The 18,797-nt window shown below is 45.3% G+C and overlaps 7 protein-coding genes across 7 annotated transcripts; 4 read left to right on the forward strand and 3 right to left on the reverse strand.

Annotated features, from left to right (window-relative positions):
• Positions 1 to 121: 121 nt before the first annotated feature.
• C8R40DRAFT_97951 (uncharacterized protein) lies at positions 122 to 2,030 on the reverse strand. Its single transcript, XM_046236699.1, has 7 exons — positions 1,752 to 2,030; positions 1,622 to 1,693; positions 1,471 to 1,565; positions 1,380 to 1,422; positions 1,250 to 1,323; positions 1,041 to 1,199; positions 122 to 983 (listed from the first exon to the last, which is right to left on the reverse strand). Exons 1-7 carry the CDS (start codon positions 1,767 to 1,769, stop codon positions 239 to 241), a joined length of 1,206 nt encoding a protein of 401 aa, XP_046088240.1. The 5' UTR covers positions 1,770 to 2,030; the 3' UTR covers positions 122 to 238.
• C8R40DRAFT_1169066 (uncharacterized protein) lies at positions 2,006 to 3,075 on the forward strand (the record flags this gene model as incomplete). The annotated part of the gene is made up of 3 exons (XM_046231313.1): positions 2,006 to 2,020; positions 2,085 to 2,719; positions 2,787 to 3,075. 3 exons carry the CDS (start codon positions 2,006 to 2,008, stop codon positions 3,073 to 3,075), a joined length of 939 nt encoding a protein of 312 aa, XP_046088241.1.
• Positions 3,076 to 3,775: 700 nt separating this feature from the next.
• C8R40DRAFT_1097551 (uncharacterized protein) lies at positions 3,776 to 6,484 on the forward strand. Its single transcript, XM_046227775.1, is given in 5 exon segments — positions 3,776 to 3,879; positions 3,937 to 5,278; positions 5,335 to 5,519; positions 5,588 to 6,141; positions 6,161 to 6,484. 4 exon segments carry the CDS (start codon positions 3,991 to 3,993, stop codon positions 6,255 to 6,257), a joined length of 2,124 nt encoding a protein of 707 aa, XP_046088242.1. The 5' UTR covers positions 3,776 to 3,879; positions 3,937 to 3,990; the 3' UTR covers positions 6,258 to 6,484.
• A 173-nt stretch (positions 6,485 to 6,657) lies between these two features.
• On the forward strand, positions 6,658 to 11,147 carry C8R40DRAFT_1097552 (uncharacterized protein). Its single transcript, XM_046227776.1, has 6 exons — positions 6,658 to 6,960; positions 7,017 to 7,066; positions 7,114 to 8,251; positions 8,304 to 8,529; positions 8,599 to 9,586; positions 9,634 to 11,147. Exons 1-6 carry the CDS (start codon positions 6,838 to 6,840, stop codon positions 10,739 to 10,741), a joined length of 3,633 nt encoding a protein of 1,210 aa, XP_046088243.1. The 5' UTR covers positions 6,658 to 6,837; the 3' UTR covers positions 10,742 to 11,147.
• Positions 11,148 to 11,201: 54 nt separating this feature from the next.
• C8R40DRAFT_1041248 (WD40-repeat-containing domain protein) lies at positions 11,202 to 12,694 on the forward strand (the record flags this gene model as incomplete). The annotated part of the gene is made up of 8 exons (XM_046223982.1): positions 11,202 to 11,309; positions 11,392 to 11,538; positions 11,596 to 11,734; positions 11,791 to 11,963; positions 12,026 to 12,192; positions 12,246 to 12,332; positions 12,388 to 12,466; positions 12,524 to 12,694. 8 exons carry the CDS (start codon positions 11,202 to 11,204, stop codon positions 12,692 to 12,694), a joined length of 1,071 nt encoding a protein of 356 aa, XP_046088244.1.
• C8R40DRAFT_98156 (uncharacterized protein) lies at positions 12,514 to 13,811 on the reverse strand. Its single transcript, XM_046236700.1, has 3 exons — positions 13,680 to 13,811; positions 13,411 to 13,627; positions 12,514 to 13,354 (listed from the first exon to the last, which is right to left on the reverse strand). Exons 2-3 carry the CDS (start codon positions 13,535 to 13,537, stop codon positions 12,834 to 12,836), a joined length of 648 nt encoding a protein of 215 aa, XP_046088245.1. The 5' UTR covers positions 13,538 to 13,627; positions 13,680 to 13,811; the 3' UTR covers positions 12,514 to 12,833.
• A 1,184-nt stretch (positions 13,812 to 14,995) lies between these two features.
• Positions 14,996 to 16,183, reverse strand: C8R40DRAFT_1027238 (uncharacterized protein; the record flags this gene model as incomplete). Its single annotated transcript, XM_046223096.1, has 1 exon — positions 14,996 to 16,183. A coding segment is annotated over one exon (1,188 nt), but the record flags the coding sequence as incomplete, so codon positions are not given.
• Between the last annotated feature and the right edge of the window lie 2,614 nt (positions 16,184 to 18,797).

The raw sequence follows: 18,797 nt of genomic DNA on the forward strand, positions 1-18,797 counted from the left end.
ACTTCGCCTAATTCATGTATCACACACGAATAGTACCCATGATCACTACATTGGGTAGATAAAATGTACAAATATCGAGAATTTTATCTATATGGCGGGATTTATCAGTCCAATAATGTGCTCGTCGTTCTGAATTACTACACCTCGACTTCGTTGGGTTCAGTAGTTTACGGGTATTCCATCGATTACATTTTATATGTATTTCGTACAACTAATATGCATACAAAGGTGATGTTAATTAGAATCCGAACCAACGGCGAGGAGCAGGAGCAGAGCTTTGTTTTCCGTTGTTTAATAGCGGAGTATTCTCATCGTCCTGTTCATGATATGCATGTATGGGTATCTCTCTAACTTCCCTCACGCCTCCGCTCCTCACATCGCCCTCTACAGCCGATTCCAACGCGTTCGCCAGTGCAACTCGAACTGCCACCGCATCTTCATCCTCTACCACCAGTCCAGGAACATCTACATCTGCAGCCGGATGCCGATGACCAGAGTTTGCGAGAGAAGATGTAGTCGAAAGATATGATTCCGATAATGTATCTTCTACGATATTATGCCCAAAATCATCCAGTCCAAGTCTCTTTTGACGAATCTTCCAACAGATACACATAACGAGGAGTGTTCCTTGCATTATGCCCGCGACAGCAAACGTAGCCCATGAAGTCCAATTGGTACCCGGACGAAGAGCAATCGAGAGGACCATTAGGACTGCGCCTGGGGTTTGAATGCACATCATTGGAATGGAAAGGGCACCGACGACTTTGTGTCGGAACGTGTGTGCTATTTGAGGGATATATTGTATTGCGGCAAGGATAGCGGAAGAAACACCAAGGAAAGTGGCCCATTGAGTAACGGAGTGCGCCATGGTGCTGTCGTCTGGCGAAGGTATAGGAATTGGGTCTGGTGATGGTGATGGTGATGAAGATGGGGATGTAGGGAATGTGGCGAGTAGGAAGCCGGTCGTAATAGAGATAATGAAACTGCAAGTATGTAGTAAGCTTCAAGTTCAGGTAGCGAATAGGGCCGCTAAAACGCACAGATGCATTATGGCAAACCAGCTCACGACGATGGAGGTTTTCCATTCTTTCGTCTTCTCTGTACTCTTCGACAGCCTTAACGGGAGCGATTCATCATATTCGAAGCCCAAATTGACATATTTGAGGTGTGGAGGGTAGTATATCATGTACAAGACCAATCTGTAGGCATATTAGTAAAGCGTAAAGTAAAATCCAGAATTGAGACTCACATTAGCGAGAACATGGCCCATTGCAAGGAAACTTGGATTACTCCGGCCGTCATTTCTATGCAGCTTCCGAAGCTCTACCAACGTGGAAGGTTGATCACGTTGTCCCTGAGGTAGTGCGGGAGCCACGTACAAGAAGATGACAACATCGGATTATGCCCCATTGCATTGTGAACCTAGGCATAATATCAGCTGGTTCCAGTAATGACCGAGGAAACGCGTACATGTTCAACATCCCTGAAGCAGCACTGGTCACTCCAAGAAGCAGGAAAACGGGACTCAATCCTTCTGAAGAGCCACTGGAAATGATTCGGTAGTGCTTATGAACATTGATTGAGGACTTGGAATGTGAATGGAACGTTCAAATAAACTGACTTGGGGGACATATGAAATGACCAAGCCGCAACAAAGCCCAAATGTTAGCGTAGCGGTAAACCAATCATGATGCTATAGGAGCAAAGTTTCGATATCGAAGGGCATTAGCAGATAAAAAAACAGGCCTTACTGGAACACATGTCGACATAGTGTATGTAAAAGCAAGAGAGACTGACGGGCGTCTAATGTTTAGCGCTTTGGATCCAGACACATTTTCACGCTCAGCCTGTCACTATAAGCTGTCGGTCCTGGGACCATATTCTGTCCGGCAACGTTGTATACCACCTCAAGCGGTATGAGTACATCAGGCTGAGTGCTTTCTGACGTAAGTCCTTACTGCCTATTACCGCCCACATAAGTTATTGAGCGCTCAGCGTTCAACTCATGTTGAAAATCATTGTACGTTTCTAACCTCTCTGCAAATGTGAAATGGTATATTGACTCGTCCCGCTACATCATCTAGGTGCAAAACTCCATCAGCAAGGTCGTCTTGCTCGACGTAGTCCAGAATGTTCAAACTGGAGTTTTCGTCCCACTTCATCTGAACCGTATCAAGCTTCCCGATGACTTAATTCGCCCTCATGAGGTACCGGAAGGTTTCAAAAGCTATTATTTAAAAGAAGCTCCACCTCGTCCACCCAGTTCTCTACCACCGCCTGGTAGTATCACACTTGAAACCAACCTCAGCACATTCCTTGGAAGCGGTCGTACTGGAATAGTGTACTCTCTCGAAAACGCCGTCCTATCGGATTCCACTCACTTCTTGCCAGAGCTTGTGTTCAAGTTTGCCCGCTTACATCGTTGCGCTGACCTCCACCGCGAGGCGTGGTTTTATGAAGAAATGGAATGTCTTCAAGGTGTTGCTATTCCGAGATGCTACGGTCTATTTGAAGCAGAAATTCCGTCTGGCTGTGAATTGCTACTGCCCGAGAATCAAACACTCGTCAATAATCCAGATTCTAGGGATGCTCAAGTTGATCAAGTTGTGCATCCTTTGATCACAGAGCTGCGCTCTACACGAAACAAATTATGTATCTTGGTTGAGGAAAGATTGGGTGGCCACTTGTCCATCGGCTCGCCCGTCTCTCCGGAACTTCGGTGAGTCTTATTTTCTACTACATACTAGATACTCTCACAAGATTTCTGAACCTCACTCATAATATAGTGAGGACTTGAATACACTTTTCGAGGAGATTGGCCATCTTGGGGTTCTTAGTGAGAACGACATCCGATACGCGAACATTTTACAAGCTCCAGCTTGCCCTCCTGGCCTCCCAAGCCTTGTCTCTCCATTCACATTTCGTACGCATGGGTGGCGTATGATTGATTTCGAGATGGCAGCCAAAACACAACAAACTGCCCGAGCGTTGGCTATTGGCCACCAGGAATACCTTGAGTATATTCTGGATGCTCTCGAAGCAGGATATGTATGTGATGTGGGCGGGTCAGATTGATAACTGTGAAATCCAAATCCTGTACCAACTCCCCACTCGATCTCATGATGCATGTTGTGAATATACCATGATTTTTGCCTTGTATTCATCACCGACCTACGAACTGTCCTCAGACATAGCTGTTCAACACCCCATTTCTTCTGACATCCGGAGTCGATGTGATCACAGTAATAATACCTCCGATAACAAAAGTGCATAGCAAGCCATGTACCCTGCGTGATCCCAGCGGTGGTGAAAGAGGGCAAGAGGCGTGCCAAGTCCAATTTATTTCAGGGTGTAGCGCAGTAGAAAGGACCAAAAGGATTACTGCATGTGGAAAAAGGGAGTTTGTTGTAAGCAATGATAGTGGAAATCGAAATAAGCGGAGGGAGGTCAAGGAGATAATGCGTAAGGAATCAGCAAAGCCCAGCACTAAATACTGTGATGCCCCGTTCTATCGTGAATAAGCTTGTGTCTATGGCTGGGCTGATACCTATACGTTCGATGTCTTGTGCATAGCAGCGCTGGTCATTGCAGGAAGGAGCCACTAGTGATACTTCGGCATGGTGGTCAGAAGTTTGAGGAATGAATCCAATAGTGACTTGCGATAGATACACGATCAGCAAGCCACAACTGAGCCCAAAATGCTGGATACGTAAAGAGTGGTAGTAATTTCGGAAGAGATTCAGAGAAATCAGAAGCCAGAAATATAAATGCCGGCCGGCAAAAGTTTCTTACGCCAACCATCGAGCACGACCTGAGAGGCTCTGAATATTGCATACGTCCTCAATCTTTGCGGAAGGAGGTATCTAAATCTTACTAGCTGTGTGGTCAATTAGCTAATAGAAATTTCCAACTCACTGACTAAATTCAATTTGTTAGTACTCCAGCTATAGTTTGGCTTGAAGCAGCTATAGACAGAGCTACGCGCTACACATGAGCTATGACCGGCTCCCAACAACGATACCGATGTACAATGACGGCTCTCACGACGGCAACGACACTGAACACTTTGCCTCAACTTCTGCCTCTGCCTCTGCTTCCGCATCTCCGAACCCCATAACCCAACACCGACACCGAAAAAGGTCATCTACTGCTTCGTATGGCCAAGGAGGTTACGGGTATTCATCATATTCGACTTACCCCAGCTCTCGGAGACGGGGCCCCTCGTTGTCGCCTGTACGAACTAATGGCTCTAATTGGAACTACAATATACCAATACCACCTATACCTATACCCGTACCGCGTTTTGTACGCCAAGTAGGGTCATTACTGTTACGAACGCCCGTCTATTATATCAGGAAGAGTATTCGTGTCCTTTACCGGGGCCATCCTGTCACTACCAACACCAATTCTCGACGAATAAACCTCCGCAGAGTGAAGAATCCATCCCCTTCCACTCTACCCAAAATCATTTACACTCTTCTTCTAATCGCTTTCGTCACTCTGCTTTACCTCCTACTCCGGATATATGAGCCTCACATCGAGCTGGCTTTCTACTCACGCAAGTTTGCAAGAGAGGAGATTCTACCTGTGAAACCTTTGGCAGGATGCTTCAATCGCCCTAGTCGGAGGTATAATGTCACTGAGCGCCTGTTTGGAGCACGAGCAACGGATGTTCACGCTGGTTTGGAAATGCGGTTTGGGTTGGATTGTTACGAGTTTGCTGGGACAGTGCGGAGTCAGATTCCAACAATATCCCATCCCTCTCATCGTTCACGAACCCAGTTCCACACCTATTGGCGTTCCGATCTGGCCCTATTCGGTCCACGACAAGAATACATGCTCAAATCATTCTTTGCCACCCAGAATCTTGCAACTTCTAAACTCGTGTTGTGGAGTAATGGGGATATGAGAGGGAATCCGATATTGCGAGAGTATCTTAGAAGGTATGGAGCTGTGGAGGGCGATCAAGGCGATATAGTCGGTTCGGAAAGAGGCTCATTTGACGTTCGAGTGGCTGATATCGCACTACTGGCGCGAGGTACGGAGCTTGATCCAGAATATCATGCTCACGAAAACGAGGCCGAGTTTGAGCGAAATATCTTTCCATCCGCTCATCGACTTCTGTTATCGGATTCTAAGGCATGGCTCGACGGAGATCTCATTCGTCTGCTATTACTATGGAATTTTGGTGGTGTTTGGGTCGATATGGATTTTCTGTTGACGAGGGATTTAGAACCACTGCTGGAACATGAGTTTGTTACACAGTGGGACTGCTATGGTGAACTGCAATCTTCTTTTAAGTTGCTTCATTGCTAATTTTTCTTTTTCTCGTAGATAAAAAATACACCCCGCTAAACGGAGCACTCATGCGCTTTCATATCCATTCACCATACCTTTGCGAAGCTTTTCACATCATGGCGACAGACTCACCACCGCGTCCACATTCGACGGATTGGGGAAGCACACTTTATCTGAAGCTTTACAGACGGCTTTTGAGGGGCGGCGTGCGACCTTTCAAGGTACATCTCCGTGATCCTACGTACACTGAATCCTTTCTATCTATCTTATTTCGTTGTATCATTCATAGGTATTGCCGTGGTGCTTCACTGACGGACGCTCTTGTCGACTAGACAACCGACTTCCCGATCCGTTCAAGGAGGACCAAAAAGCTGGCATCAGTTGGTGGGAGGAACAAAGTGGCGGTACGAGCGTACGTTCAAGCTGGTGGATGCCTTGGTCTAAGATAAAGCCTGGAACGAACGGCGTTTTCGTGGTGGGAAATCCAACAACGAAAAAGCCACAACTGTCTGGCATTGACAAGGGCGTAGCCCCGAGCATGGGCTTGGGTATGGGAACTGAGACCGCTTACACTGGAAACCCACCCGCTCTTGCACGCGCCCTCTCTCAAATTTTTGGCATTCATCTACATAACCAGTGGGAGAAGAATTTTCCAGAGAAAGGGTGGGTGGAGAGGTTGTTATTGCAGAGATACGAGGCCGTCTTGGAGGCAGAGCGCATCCCCGCTTTGGGTACTGTTACGGGTCATGGTGGCGGGAATCTTGAGTATAGGTTGCAAGGGTTACAGGGGAGAGATGTGGACGATTTGGCAAGGGAACCTGTCGAATTGGATATCGGATCGAAGTCGAGGGGTCAGGAGCAGGCAGGAGCAGGAACGCGACGCCGGCATGACGAAGAGGGACATCGACGAGCAAGGAGATGGTGATATGACAGCAATGGTCAGGACAGCAGACACATAGGCGGGGTCGAGAGAGAGATGCCTTTCAGGAGACCTCGAGGTGGCAATCCTGGGAACTGAAATGGAGGGAGCAGAGCAGTCATGATCTCTGATACATATACTCATCCACTTAGAGCCAACGCAAGGACGAGAAAGACTTGGTAGCTCCTAGTATCTGGACGCATTCACAGTGACACTGTCATATACATATTTAGTATACTCAAATAATTGGAGTAATCTTTGCTAGCCATTATTGTGCGACACATATGCCTACCCATTGCCATAGTCCACATTACACAAATGCGGCAAATTGAAGCAGCAGGGCAATTACTCATCCCTGTCAAATTGAACGATCACATGATGTTGGACTATGTAGGTCCACAAGGGTCCGTGTTTCAATTGAATCATAGTTCAACTTTGAACAAACAAATAACGTCTGCCTTCTTCGTTCCGACTTCATTCCTCTAAAGCCCACGAAATTTCCAGTGTTCTTACAGCCTTTTCTGGCTCACGTTCACGCAGGCCTTACGCCCTTAACGCACGACGCATCAACGCTCTCTCAGAATCAATCGACGAATCTACGATAATCTACTTCTGAAAAAATGATTCCTCTTATCCCTGCTCTTGCTTTGGCTTTTTTTTCGTTTTTGTGTTCAGCTTTTGTTGTTCTTCGAATTGTAATTCCAATTTTACCTCCTCATCCCTTGAGTCGCCGAGTTGCTCCTGTGCGTTTTAATGTTCTTTTTCGTTACATTCATGGAGCTCACTTGACTTCGTTCAGTCTGAATTCGGTCTCCCAAACTTTCGTTCTCTCTCAGCGGCAGACAAGAGGTGAGTGATCTTTTTCGGACGCAAATATTGTTTCTGAACCTTCGCAGTCATGTCTGGCTCGCGTCGCTTGACATCCTTGCGCTGTCCATTTTCGTCTGGGAGGCCATCAGCGAATCCACTGGAGGACCTACAGGCTACGAGACCGGTCAGGAAGCCCTCTCTTCGGCTCGACTCTGGTTTATCTTGACAGTGAGGCAGACATGCCTGCTTGTCGTCGCCGGATTGACACTATTGCACATCCGACTCGGTCGCTCCGTATCATTCGGGAAAAAACACTGGATGTTGTGGGGACCCTCTTCTATCTTGATTCTCACATCAACCGCTGTAGCGGGAATACTATCTGCTGCTGGCTTGAACAGTCTCTTTGTTGGACTTGTCGCTTACTCGTCCACCCTAGCGATCCTAGGCAGTGCTGCCTTCATCGGTCTCGCGGTCACTCTCCTCATGATCCGAAGGAACTTGGCGTCTATGAATGAGGATCCTGACTCTTGGTCTCCAATGCGACAAGTGGAAGAGCCCCGCCCATCCTTCGCGACGGAAGAGATTGATGCTATTCGTGACGGTGCCTCTTGGATTACGTCCAATGCCAGCTCCCGTCGGGATTCTGTTTCTGCTTGGTCATTTTCTACACACCGTACTGTCACTACATCTCGTCACAGCGGTCGACCTCAGACAGCGTCGCATCCTTCTGTTCCTGCTAAATCCTCGTATTGGTTCGGAACTTCTACGCCACAGGTCAACGCGATTCCTCCGGTCCCTGCTCTCCCTTCTTCACATGGCCCCTTGTCCCCTACTTCCGAAAGCCTCTCTGAACCAGACCCCTTCAGGCGCATTCCTTCCCCGCTACCTCATCACCCGCGTGAAAGATTTCTCGGGTCCCAGAATTCGTGGTTGTCATCGTCGAACGGATCGCACACTACGCTCTCTGCATGGTCATATCCTGCCACCCAAGCTGAGAGTGTACACAATGCCAGTTCTCCTAACTTGCACACGACGCTGCTGCCTTCTTCGGGTGCGATTTCTTCTAGGCCGGTAACACCTGCGTTGTCGAATGCGCAGGTTCTAGGTGGATATGGATACAAGGACTCTGAGAAGGAGGGTGGTTCGACGCCCCTGCCTGGCACTACTTTGGACGTTTCTGTATATCGTTCTATAGGTTGGTTGATTCTCATTTGGGTTCCTCTGGTACGAAAATTTCTCCCTTGGTACCTACTCTCTTCGCTAACACCTACTTCAGGGACTTTCATTGCCTTATCTGATCACTCTATCACAGCACATCCCCGCTTCTTTGGCGACTTCAATTTTGTTTACGTTGTCTGTAACCATGTCTTCACCTATCCTGGCACTTAATATTCTCTTCCGGTCACCTATTCCGATACCTTCGGGGTTGTTCGATTCTCCTGATGACTTACCCACTAACCTTCTCCGTGGAGCTACACCCAATTCTGACACTGTCAAGTGGTCCTACGAGTACAAACGCAGCGCTAGTGTTACTGTGGTTGAGGGCCGACGTAGCGGTGATGTATGGCTCACTAACGGCGACGCCGCTGACGGTAAAAGCAAGGTCAGCCGTGCACTCGGTATGATGTCACCTATGCCCAAACTCTCAGTCTTGCCGCCGGAGGAAAATGCAGACGAACCAACCACACCTCCTCTTCCTATTCAGGACGGAGATTCTTCCATGCCAGTCAACCTTCACAGCCGCTCGTACTCCGAAACCAGCGCCCAATTTGGTCGTATCAGAAAAGATTCAAAGGCGAGCTCATACTTTTCCGGTGCTGATGAGTCACTTGCGTTTGCCTCCAAAATCATGATTGCTCAGAAGCACTACTCTGCGTTGGCACAAACTATTCAAGTCAGTGGTTCTCCTGAGAAGGGACCTTCTGCTGGCGCCGAGCTCTTCCTCAATGGACCAATTGCTACTACTAGCGCAGTCGACATCCCCGTCTCTGGCAGTAATCGCGCCTCGCAGCACCTCCGCACTCGCTCGGTCACCTCTGTCGGTCCGGAAACGCCTACCTCTATCTCCTTCAATGCTAGTCCTAGTCCTCCACCTGCTTTCCCACTTCCACCTACACCTCCCAATGTCCGTGCTGCTCGCCTTGCGAAGCATAAGAAAAGTTATTCCTCTATCTCAGCAGGGAAATTCTCCTTTGGCCCTGTCGATGATATGAACGAGATCGACGCACTCACTGCCGGTGTTTTACCTCTTCTCGTTCCAGGCCTCAAAGTTGGTGATAACATGAAGATCAGGGACTCCCCTCCCGCTACGTGGCGCAAACGTGCTATGGCCGAGTTAGAGATCAGCCGTGAAAGGAGTCGCAGTCGAAGTACGAGCAGGACTAGAGGAGAGGGAAGATCTGCTCGCCTCCTGAAAGCGTTGAATGAATTTGGTGAAGACTTTTCTTCTCCGGAGATACATTCAACTCCTGCGAGAACCCGCGCGGGAGCTACAAAGGCAAGGGAAGCTCGTGGGCGCAAGATATCCGCTCATAAACGCAACCACTTTAGCTTGCCAAGGTATGTTTGGTTTTGAGATACCCGAAATCTACTTACGCGTTTTCTAGTCTTGGTCTTGGAAAGGATGGCGTCCAATCTTTGAGCTACTGGAGTACTGAGCTTGGCCGTGCCATTGAGAACCGATTTGGGCCGTACACTGCTGTTCCCAGTAATGTTGAATTTCGCAGGAACACTGTCTTCGGCGCAGACTCTATCCCCAACGACTTATCAAACTTGCGCGCTGGCTCTGAGGAAATTGTTAGTCAAACCAATTCCAGGGGTGCACCGCTCGGTCGGGCTATGTCCACTCGTTCTCTAGGTCTACGTGCTGAGGTTCCTCATGGTATTGATACGGCCCGGTCGTCTATCCAGTCGATGCATAACATTGTACCTCCCTCTGCCGCCTCCACTGTCACTCTTTTCGAAGATTTTGTGAATGGACTAGAATCCGGACCTCAAGCTGAGAGTACCCCTCATAACAACATTGCTCACAAGCGCGGTTCGGAGGATATCGTTCCACCACTGCCTTCGTCCAGTCAATTCAGAACATCCACCGCATCTCACCAATATAGAAACCCGACTAACAAGAACCGCTCTTCCTCAGCCTCAAGCCGCCGCTCCAGCATCGTATATATCAAATCTGACGAAAACACTACTATCACGCCTCCCAACGCGACCTCGACGTCATCGACGTCCGCAATGTCCTCTCTTGCTCAATGGTCTTCCCGGGCGGTACGACCTCTTATGCCTAAATCCAGCAAACTTCAGCGCAAGGCTTCTAAAGCATCCCCGCCTACACAAAACACTTCCAAGCCGGAGTCCCCACGAGGAGGTCTGCGACCTCTATCGTTGCTCCAAGAGCGCGATACAAATAGTGCTGTTGGAACAGGTGTTCAAGCTGCCAACTCCCAAGGAACCCGTCCTCTTGTGCTTGCCAAGAAGGAAGGTGCTGCTATCTCGAAGAAAGCAAAGGCCATGCCAGCGGATGAGAATGCTAGCCCGGATGCGCCTCGTTCTAGAAGAAACAAGCACATTCTGAAGCCGCTGAATCTTGCTAGATCGGACACCAATAAGATGCGAGCCATCTTGAGGCAAGATGAGCTGTTGCCTGACGTGGTCGTTAGACCGCCGTCTACGACTGAGCACCAGGTCTACGCGTACAGTTTCCGTGATTAATTTGGTCGGATGATACCCAACGAAATTGCTGTGGCTCCCGTTCTCGAAACGTGACTTTATTTAACTTTTCCTCCCTCGAACTACTGCTTTGCTCATACTTGCACTGATTTCGTATTGCTTTTCTCTGTCATTCGTCTTAGTTTTCCATCTTTGCTCTCTACAGTCTCGATCTCGCTCGTCGTTTTTCGCTCTGCTTTGCTATGCAATGCTCGTCTCCTCGAACAGGGTTCGACATGTGTACTACTACTGTCTTTTACTCGCTCTACGTACATGTTTTCTACGCTTATACTGCTCTCGATTGCTCTTGATGAACTCCAAGTACATATACTTCCCTTCATATGCTTTCCTCGTATGCTTTCCGTTTGTTATACCTATCGCGATATCGCAATCTAAAAATTTTCATCAACATCGATCCGAGCGAACATATTTGGTAATCAACAATCAATCTTGCTTTTGACCTATGTCTATTCAACAAAACGGTGGAAAGGATGAAATCGAGGAAATTCCACCTCCTGAGAGACCACCCTCTCCGCCTCCACATACCACATTTGCTGCTAGAGGCGTACATGTACGATAGAAACCACCCTGAACAGCTCGGCATTACTTGATTAACGGGACCCTTCCGAAATGTTCTGATTCTGCGCCTGTAGCCTCCAACTTTCTCTGCTTTCAAGCCCAGAGACTATCGCATAACCAGTACACAGGCGATGAACCATGTCGCCTGGAATTGCGACGGCAAGAAGCTAGCTGCTGTGGGCATCGACAAAATCACACGGGTTTGGACACCGCAAAAGAGTGTGCGTCTCGAATGAATTTACAACAGCCAGGATACCCTCTAATGAATGTATAGATAGATGGAGCCTCGATCCGCTTCGATGTTTACTGGCGGACACATCGACGAGGTTGACTATGTCTCTTGCAATCCGACGCATCCCGATCTGTTCTGCACTTCGAGCCAAAGAGATCGTAGAATTGTCTTCTGGGATGCAAGACGTGCGTTTGAACATTGCTATAGTTTTCAAGTTGTATGAACAGGATGCTTGACGCAGAAAGCAAACATGTCCAGCAAATATCCCTCAAGTTTGCGCCCATGTACACTAATTACTCACCAGACGGACGATGGCTCCTTTGCGCTTCTTCTCAACACCAAATGTACACCCTCACACTTGGCAAGACTGGGGAAGAGACTAAAGAGCAATGGCGTTTGTCTGATAAGGATCCGGTGCGTAAATCGTGCTTCCTACAATCATACGTATCATTTTCCTCATACACAACGACGTGCAGGTCACTGGCACGACCGCCATATTCAACCATTCTGGAACAGGACTGGTGCTAACTCATATCTCGGAGAATGTCTTCCGTGTTTTAGACTTTCCCAGTTTTGAAGTGCGCGACCATCCGGCAGCTCACGTAGGAGGATGTTTAGCTGTTGCACTCGATCCTCGCGGCCGGTATAAAAACTCAACTACCTATCTTTCCCCTTCCACTGAATCTTTACCCAAAGATACCTCGCGACTGGAGGCCAAGACTCAATCGTCAACCTCTTTGATCTGGAAGACTGGATTTGTGTGCGCACGATCACTTCGTGCGAGTAAGTGCTCAAGCCCATTCTGTTCGACTGCTAATCATCAATACGCTGCTTTTAGTTACTCCATCAGCGCTCTGAGCTTCTCCTTTGACGGAGAATACATCGCTATCGCTAGTGGTGGTAACTACATCGACATTGTGAGTAGTCATCCATTCATTATCTGCTATTCGATCTTGAAGTAACTATCTTGATAGTGCGCCACAGAAACTGGTACTCCTCTGCACCGTGTGCCGTCCCTTGTCGCAGCATCGACAGTTTGTTGGCACCCTTCTAAACATCTTCTTGCATATTGTGGTCAAACGAAGGCCCGGGAAGGAGGGCCTCCATCCGTGGCTGTTGTCAGTCTTTTCGGGCTGGTTGAATGATTATATGAAGACGTCGTCGTTCGGGTTTTCCTCAATGAACTCCTCTCGAATAGATAATAATTAATCGACCACAAAAACACAATCTATAGTGGGGAATGACTGATAGTAATGTGTAGCTCTTCACGTTCTCACCCTGCCACTAGGTAGACTGTGAATGATGTGCAGAGCGCATTATCTCGTATGCTCCCATTATCGTATCCCAACTTGTCGACACCTCTTCATAAACGCCTTCTTGGAAGAACCCGTATTTTTGTGTCAGCTGTAGGGCAGCTGAAATGTAAGTCATGTCGCGATCGAGATGGTCGTTAGTCTCGTTCTCGATATATGCGATGTTTTCCAACCCGGCCCGCAAAGCTTCTTGGAAGGCTTCCACTTTTCGACTACCCTCAATAGCGAAATCAACTTTCCCATCCAAGTACTGAGCATATTTCTTCCCTCTTCCCAGAACATCGCTATTCGGAGGATTGAGGGTGATAATTTTGCGCGAAACTACCTCCGCCGTCTTCTTATCTACAGCGGTCGACATGCTGAGTGCCAACCAATTTCCAAAGCCGAGAACTCCGACCTCGCCGGCCTGATACGGTTTTTTGACTTCGATCCACTGTCCTTCGGAATTTGCACGCCCAAACCAAAGCTGTACACGTGTCTCTTTCTGTTTCGCTGTTTCTCAAGTCAAACATCAAGGCTTCAAGATCAAAAGCAATGTGTGCGCTTACAATCAGGCCCTACTCGCCGATGAATTGGTACAGGTAAGGGATTGGCGACAACGGTGGTGGCAATGAAGAAAGCAGCGAACGAGAGAAGACATATCCGGAGCAGCTGACTTGGTACTTGGAACAACATGATACGTCGCAAGTGCCGATGGAAGCAAGAGGTCAAAGGAGGTCAAGGTTGGACACAAAGGTCGAAGGACAATGTAGTTGACAAGCTAAGCTTGTAGAGGTAAATTTAGTCAGAGGCAGATTGAGACAGAAAAATAACATACATGCGATTGTAGGCCACTGCACTATCGTGCATGGCAAAACTCGGCTGGTTTTTTTGTTGTATTGAATAAAAATAGGTAACTTACTTGATAATTGATGTCTGCCATAACTAATTGTTAGTCCTGGAATAAATCACTGCAGAAGCTGAACCTGACTGGCACTGGGCCCAATCTAATACACTGTAATCAGAAGATTCTAGAATTGGTACACCATTGTTGAACATCCCATCGTAAACATAAACCATATTGTCACTAGCAACAATTCGAGATATAAAATGCTCTCTCATGGGAATGTAATAAATGACACCCTTGAGTACATAATGAACATCTTCATTATTACATTGTAAATGAACAGAGTAGTCAATTTTAAGTTGAGGCCTTCCATCACAAGCAAAAGCAAGAATATTAGGAGCACATTTGATATGGAACAATTTTCTCAAAGGTAAATTACATACATTACACATAATGCTTGATGAAGCAGGGCCATTCACACTAATCCATTCATTAGTGGAAGATGGCAAGACCAAACGAGGTTCTTCTAATAAACTCACCTTTACATTATGAGGGCGGCGCCTTGACAGGTGACCCTGTTCACATTGAAGCTTGGTAGTCATGAAAGGACTTTTCATTTTCAACATTTCCTCAATAATGGCAGTGCTGGAGCAAAAGCCAGTCAAATTGAACTCTCTGGGTCTTCTTGAATTAAGCGATATCCTCAAATCATCACGTACAGTTTCAAGTGTATGTTTACCCTGTTTATATTCAGAGAAACCTTTGATCAATTGTGGTAAATTGCTATATTCATCTCCAGTAATGTTCAGTTCCATCCAGATATACAAAAGAATAAGCAATACAGAATCAAAAGCACAGCTATTATTTGACCATGTTAAACCTGTTGGAAGGACTGCTAATTGTCTTTGATTTCCTGAAGTGATTCTACTTTTTTGGGTACGTTTTTGTGAAGCTTGTCTAGCAGCTGATGAGCGACGCAATTCATTGCTAAGTGACACTATATGTTGATTTGTAGTACGTTGTCTGACAGCAGATGGCAGTGGAATATCAGTGAAGCCATACACATCTGATATATTTCTTTTCTTGCTTTTGACTTCAAATTTTGATATATCAGGTGGAACAAGTGGAGCAGGAGATGTGGTAGTATTTTCTGAAGTATTAGACTTCTTATTTTGCTTTATAAGTTTTTTCATTGCTTTTTTCTGTACTCTAGACCAAGATAGTGGCTGTTCTGACTGTTGTATATATGGATCTTTAGCAGACCAACTCACAGCAGAATGAATTTGGCTTGGGACATAGCTTGTGCCTTTCCAAACCAGAAAACTTTCAATCAGCAAATTCCTGGTAACCCCTACAACTGAGGGGTCCAATGTACCCTCATATTTGAGATGGGTAATTTCATCCAAAATTTCCAACTCACGATATTCTTTACGTAGGGGACCCCTTGCCCCACCAGTAATTGCCCTTGAGTCAAAGCCTTGAAGAATAACAGTTGAAGCAGCAGATCTACTTCTAGACAAAGCAGTATACATTGCATGGTGATCTGACAAGGTATTTAGATCAGTTGCATTGGGAATTAATCCTTGTCCTTGAGAAGCATATGCTGTCATAGAAAAACCGGGCAGGACATCAACCTGGAATCTAGTTACAGATATCTTGACATCATTTTTCAATGTTACAATACCTTTGGTTTTACGCCTAGTTAAGGGAACCACATTTGGAGGCAAGTCTGGGACTTGAATTGGTGTTGGAGGGTCATCTAAGAGAACAAACAAAACATCTAGTGTACATTGACCAAAAGCCCCAGTGCTTTCATGCCATGCATATACAGTACCTCTCTGACCCTTTGTAATCGAAAGCTCAGTTGCAATATTATGGCGAATAATAATGGGCAACCCTATGCATAAAGAGAGGACAGGTGGTGCATGGTATTCATGAGCACAAGTTGGTAGTTCCCAAAGGTGTTGTTGAAGGTCTTTGGATATAGAGGACATAGACCGTTTTTTATTTTTAGATTTAGCAGGAGCACCTTGATCTGCATTGCCAGAAACAAGGTCATCACTATAGAAATTAGTTAACTTCTGTTTTGTATCTGCTGCAAAGCGTAAGCATCCTAGCCTGTTTATTTCATCCTTATATTTATTCTCACCTACAATAATGGCTGCATCACGCCAAGGGCTTTTACCTACAAATGGCCTATCTGGCAATTTAGAGGATACTAGTGTATTGAGAAAGAGTATATCCTCTTTAGTACAAGACTTGTACCGCATATTATCTAAAGCCAATCGAAAACTGATATCCATCTTTGATGATCCAGTGTTTCTCATATTTGTCCGTAAAATCACAACATGAGTTACATTATGCCAAAGAGATTTTCCCATTGCAGCACATTGACCATTGTATTTATTTGCATCAGTTGGCTTTCTATAAGAATACAAGGATACAGATTCACCACCTACAGGTGGAAGTTGAGCAAAATCACCTGCAAAAATCATATTCATACCACCAAATGCAATATCATGTTTATTCTTAGCTTCACATAATTGCACTGATATATGATATAGATCTAGACAACTAAGCATAGATACTTCATCTAATATCATATATTGGATATGTTCCAATCTTGCACAAACCTGAGCCATAGTACCTCTTCCAACTTCTTCAACCTTATTATTTAAGCCTAAAAGAAAATGATAGGTAGAACCACCCAGAAGAGCAGCTGCATTACCAGTGGGAGCAGAGGTAACAATTGCAAAAGAGCTATTCCGTTCTGCAAAAAATTGTAGCAAGGCTTTGATAACTTGAGATTTACCTGTCCCACCCATTCCCCCAATATACATCTGAAGGGACTCTGATACTAAACAAGCAGAATGCTGTGCTATAATTCTGAAAGCTCTCTCCTGCTCATTATTGAGATTATGGCATTTAACAATATTCAGAGTTAGATCCTTGATACTTCCATATTCTAATCCCAACTTATCAAAGTAATACTTGTCACAAATTTCTACAATATTTGGCCTATATTTACCTGGCTCATTATTTTTGTTGGTATCATTGTCAGCAGGGGGTAAGCCTCTACTTTTTTCACGAGCAGCCAATACATGATCTCTCATGCCTTTCAAAATGAGATCCCAATGCTGAGGTTTTTCTTTGGGCAATGGAATGGGGGAGCAGGTAGGAATGGGCTTTGGTTGTATATTACTAGTTAATGGTGTAACCCACCCACTATTGAATAAGATATCTTTCATTGCCTTCATTGCTGATTCTCTTTTGAGGAAAAATGAACCTTTTTTCTCTTGAGTATATTGATCATAACTGTAATCAGTGTCTTCTATGACAGATGAGTTCACATCCAACTGAGAGCCATCAAGTTTATTTACCAAGTCTTCATGTAATTGGATAGGAATAGAAGAAGGGAGCTTAGTAACATCAAGCTTTCCTGACTTCAACTGAGCACGAAAGTCATCACGAGCATCTAAACATTCAAATCGGATATTCATATTTTTCATATATAATAAACTTTGGTCAGAAAAAACATAAGCTTCAAAGGCCTCATGCCAAGATTGATTTTTGTTCTTCAAGTCTTCACCTGATCACCAAGGTTTGAACAATGTCAACATAGTACAGCAATAATATTCTCTATCATCTTTGTCAGGGCGAGGAAGAGAGCCCACAAAGTTTGGCACAGTCATAGATGAGTCTTGTCTAGTAGCAATAGCATGAGTGTCAACTAAGGGGTGACCAGGTAAAAATAGGAGTTGTTTATTGCTTTTGGAAGACCTGGAAGATATTAGTTCAGGATCATGTTCAATGACTTCTTTACTTTTGTTTTTTGCAGTTTTATAGAAACAGCAAATCCAGTTATAGAGATTATAATGGGCATGTTGTACTGGACGGTGAGTATAGTCTAATGAGGAGGATAAGCTTATAATTTTACCCCAACGTTTTGTAAGAATTACTTTTGGTTCAGAAGTAGCATCATTCTCCTCAAAGACTGATCTAGCTGTAGAGACATATGTTCTCCAGTAAAAAGGAATAAAATGGTGGCTGGTGTAATAGTCAGGATTGTTCAGCAAATACAAGCTAATTATTGGACTCCCAAGTTCAAGTTTAGTTGATAATAAATTTACTATGCGACTGATGAGGCGCCTAGATTTTTCCTTTGTACTGAAAGAACCATCAATAATCTCAGTGCTTTTGTCAAAAATAGTCTTAATGCTGCCAAATACAACATGTGTCTTCAAACCTGTTTTTGTAATATAATCAGCAATATAAATTACAGCAGACTTGATAGCTGTACCAGACAAGATAGATGACACATCTGTATTGCCCCGCACCAAATATGTCAAGCCAGGAGATATATCATTTAGCCATTCTTCTAATTTCTTGAGATTGATATGGCCATTATCAGGATCTACCAAAGTTTGTTGAAAACACTCCCTTGGAAATCTAGCTTTACACTTCTTGTGTACATTATTCAGGCATGAAGTCTCAAATTTGTCCTGGTTAAGTACAGAGCCATCTGGAGAGATACCACGAAAACAATCATGAACATTTGATTTTAGAAGTAAGTCATCAACAGTTAATTTGAACTGTTCAAACCATTGAATGAAAGTAGAGCATTTATGACAATCTGATGTTCCACAATCACAATATGGTGGTGGAGGAGTAGGTAAAGTCCTTTCAGGTGATACATAATTTGGGTTAGACTTAGTCTGTGAAGCAACAGTTTCTTTGACATAAGCATGTGACCCAGTTAAGAATTCACCAATTCTGACACTTTCTAGAAAAGATACCAATTGTGATTGAAATGAGGATGCAGGGTCCAAAATTTTGTCACGTATTTCTTGGGGAGACAATGTCTTTCTATTGAATATTAAGCCATGTAGGTGAAGAGCAAGGCGGCCTTGTTGCTCTACAGTGCAGTAGTAACCACTTGTGGGGCCAAAAAGCCCCCCATCAGAACTTTCAATATCTACAACATGTTTCAGAAATAGATTGACAAGTAAATGAAAGAATCGTGCACCAGCAACTGGATTGTTGCTAATTAAAAGCCTACATTCAGATGAAGTTCTCAGAGGAACATCAAACTTTTCCTTTGTGTCTGCA

This window comes from Lentinula edodes (assembly GCF_021015755.1).
Source record: "Lentinula edodes strain Le(Bin) 0899 ss11 chromosome Unknown C8R40scaffold_11, whole genome shotgun sequence".
Taxonomy (NCBI): domain Eukaryota; kingdom Fungi; phylum Basidiomycota; class Agaricomycetes; order Agaricales; family Omphalotaceae; genus Lentinula; species Lentinula edodes.

Bases quoted from the DNA above. Each gene is read 5' to 3' on its own strand.
- C8R40DRAFT_1097552 (XM_046227776.1), top strand. From the start codon at position 6,838: ATGATTCCTCTTATCCCTGCTCTTGCTTTGGCTTTTTTTTCGTTTTTG. The intron at 8,252-8,303 runs GTACGAAAATTT...CACCTACTTCAG, and splicing joins TTCTCATTTGGGTTCCTCTG to GGACTTTCATTGCCTTATCT. The intron at 9,587-9,633 runs GTATGTTTGGTT...CGCGTTTTCTAG, and splicing joins AACCACTTTAGCTTGCCAAG to TCTTGGTCTTGGAAAGGATG.
- C8R40DRAFT_98156 (XM_046236700.1), bottom strand. From the start codon at position 13,537: ATGTTGTTCCAAGTACCAAGTCAGCTGCTCCGGATATGTCTTCTCTCG. The intron at 13,355-13,410 runs GTAAGCGCACAC...CTTGAGAAACAG, and splicing joins TCGGCGAGTAGGGCCTGATT to CGAAACAGAAAGAGACACGT.
- C8R40DRAFT_97951 (XM_046236699.1), bottom strand. The intron at 1,566-1,621 runs GTCAGTTTATTT...AATGTTCATAAG, and splicing joins TCATTTCATATGTCCCCCAA to CACTACCGAATCATTTCCAG. The intron at 984-1,040 runs GTGCGTTTTAGC...ACATACTTGCAG, and splicing joins TGGTTTGCCATAATGCATCT to TTTCATTATCTCTATTACGA.
- C8R40DRAFT_1097551 (XM_046227775.1), top strand. From the start codon at position 3,991: ATGAGCTATGACCGGCTCCCAACAACGATACCGATGTACAATGACGGC. The intron at 5,279-5,334 runs GTGAACTGCAAT...TTTTTCTCGTAG, and splicing joins TACACAGTGGGACTGCTATG to ATAAAAAATACACCCCGCTA. The intron at 5,520-5,587 runs GTACATCTCCGT...TATCATTCATAG, and splicing joins GCGGCGTGCGACCTTTCAAG to GTATTGCCGTGGTGCTTCAC.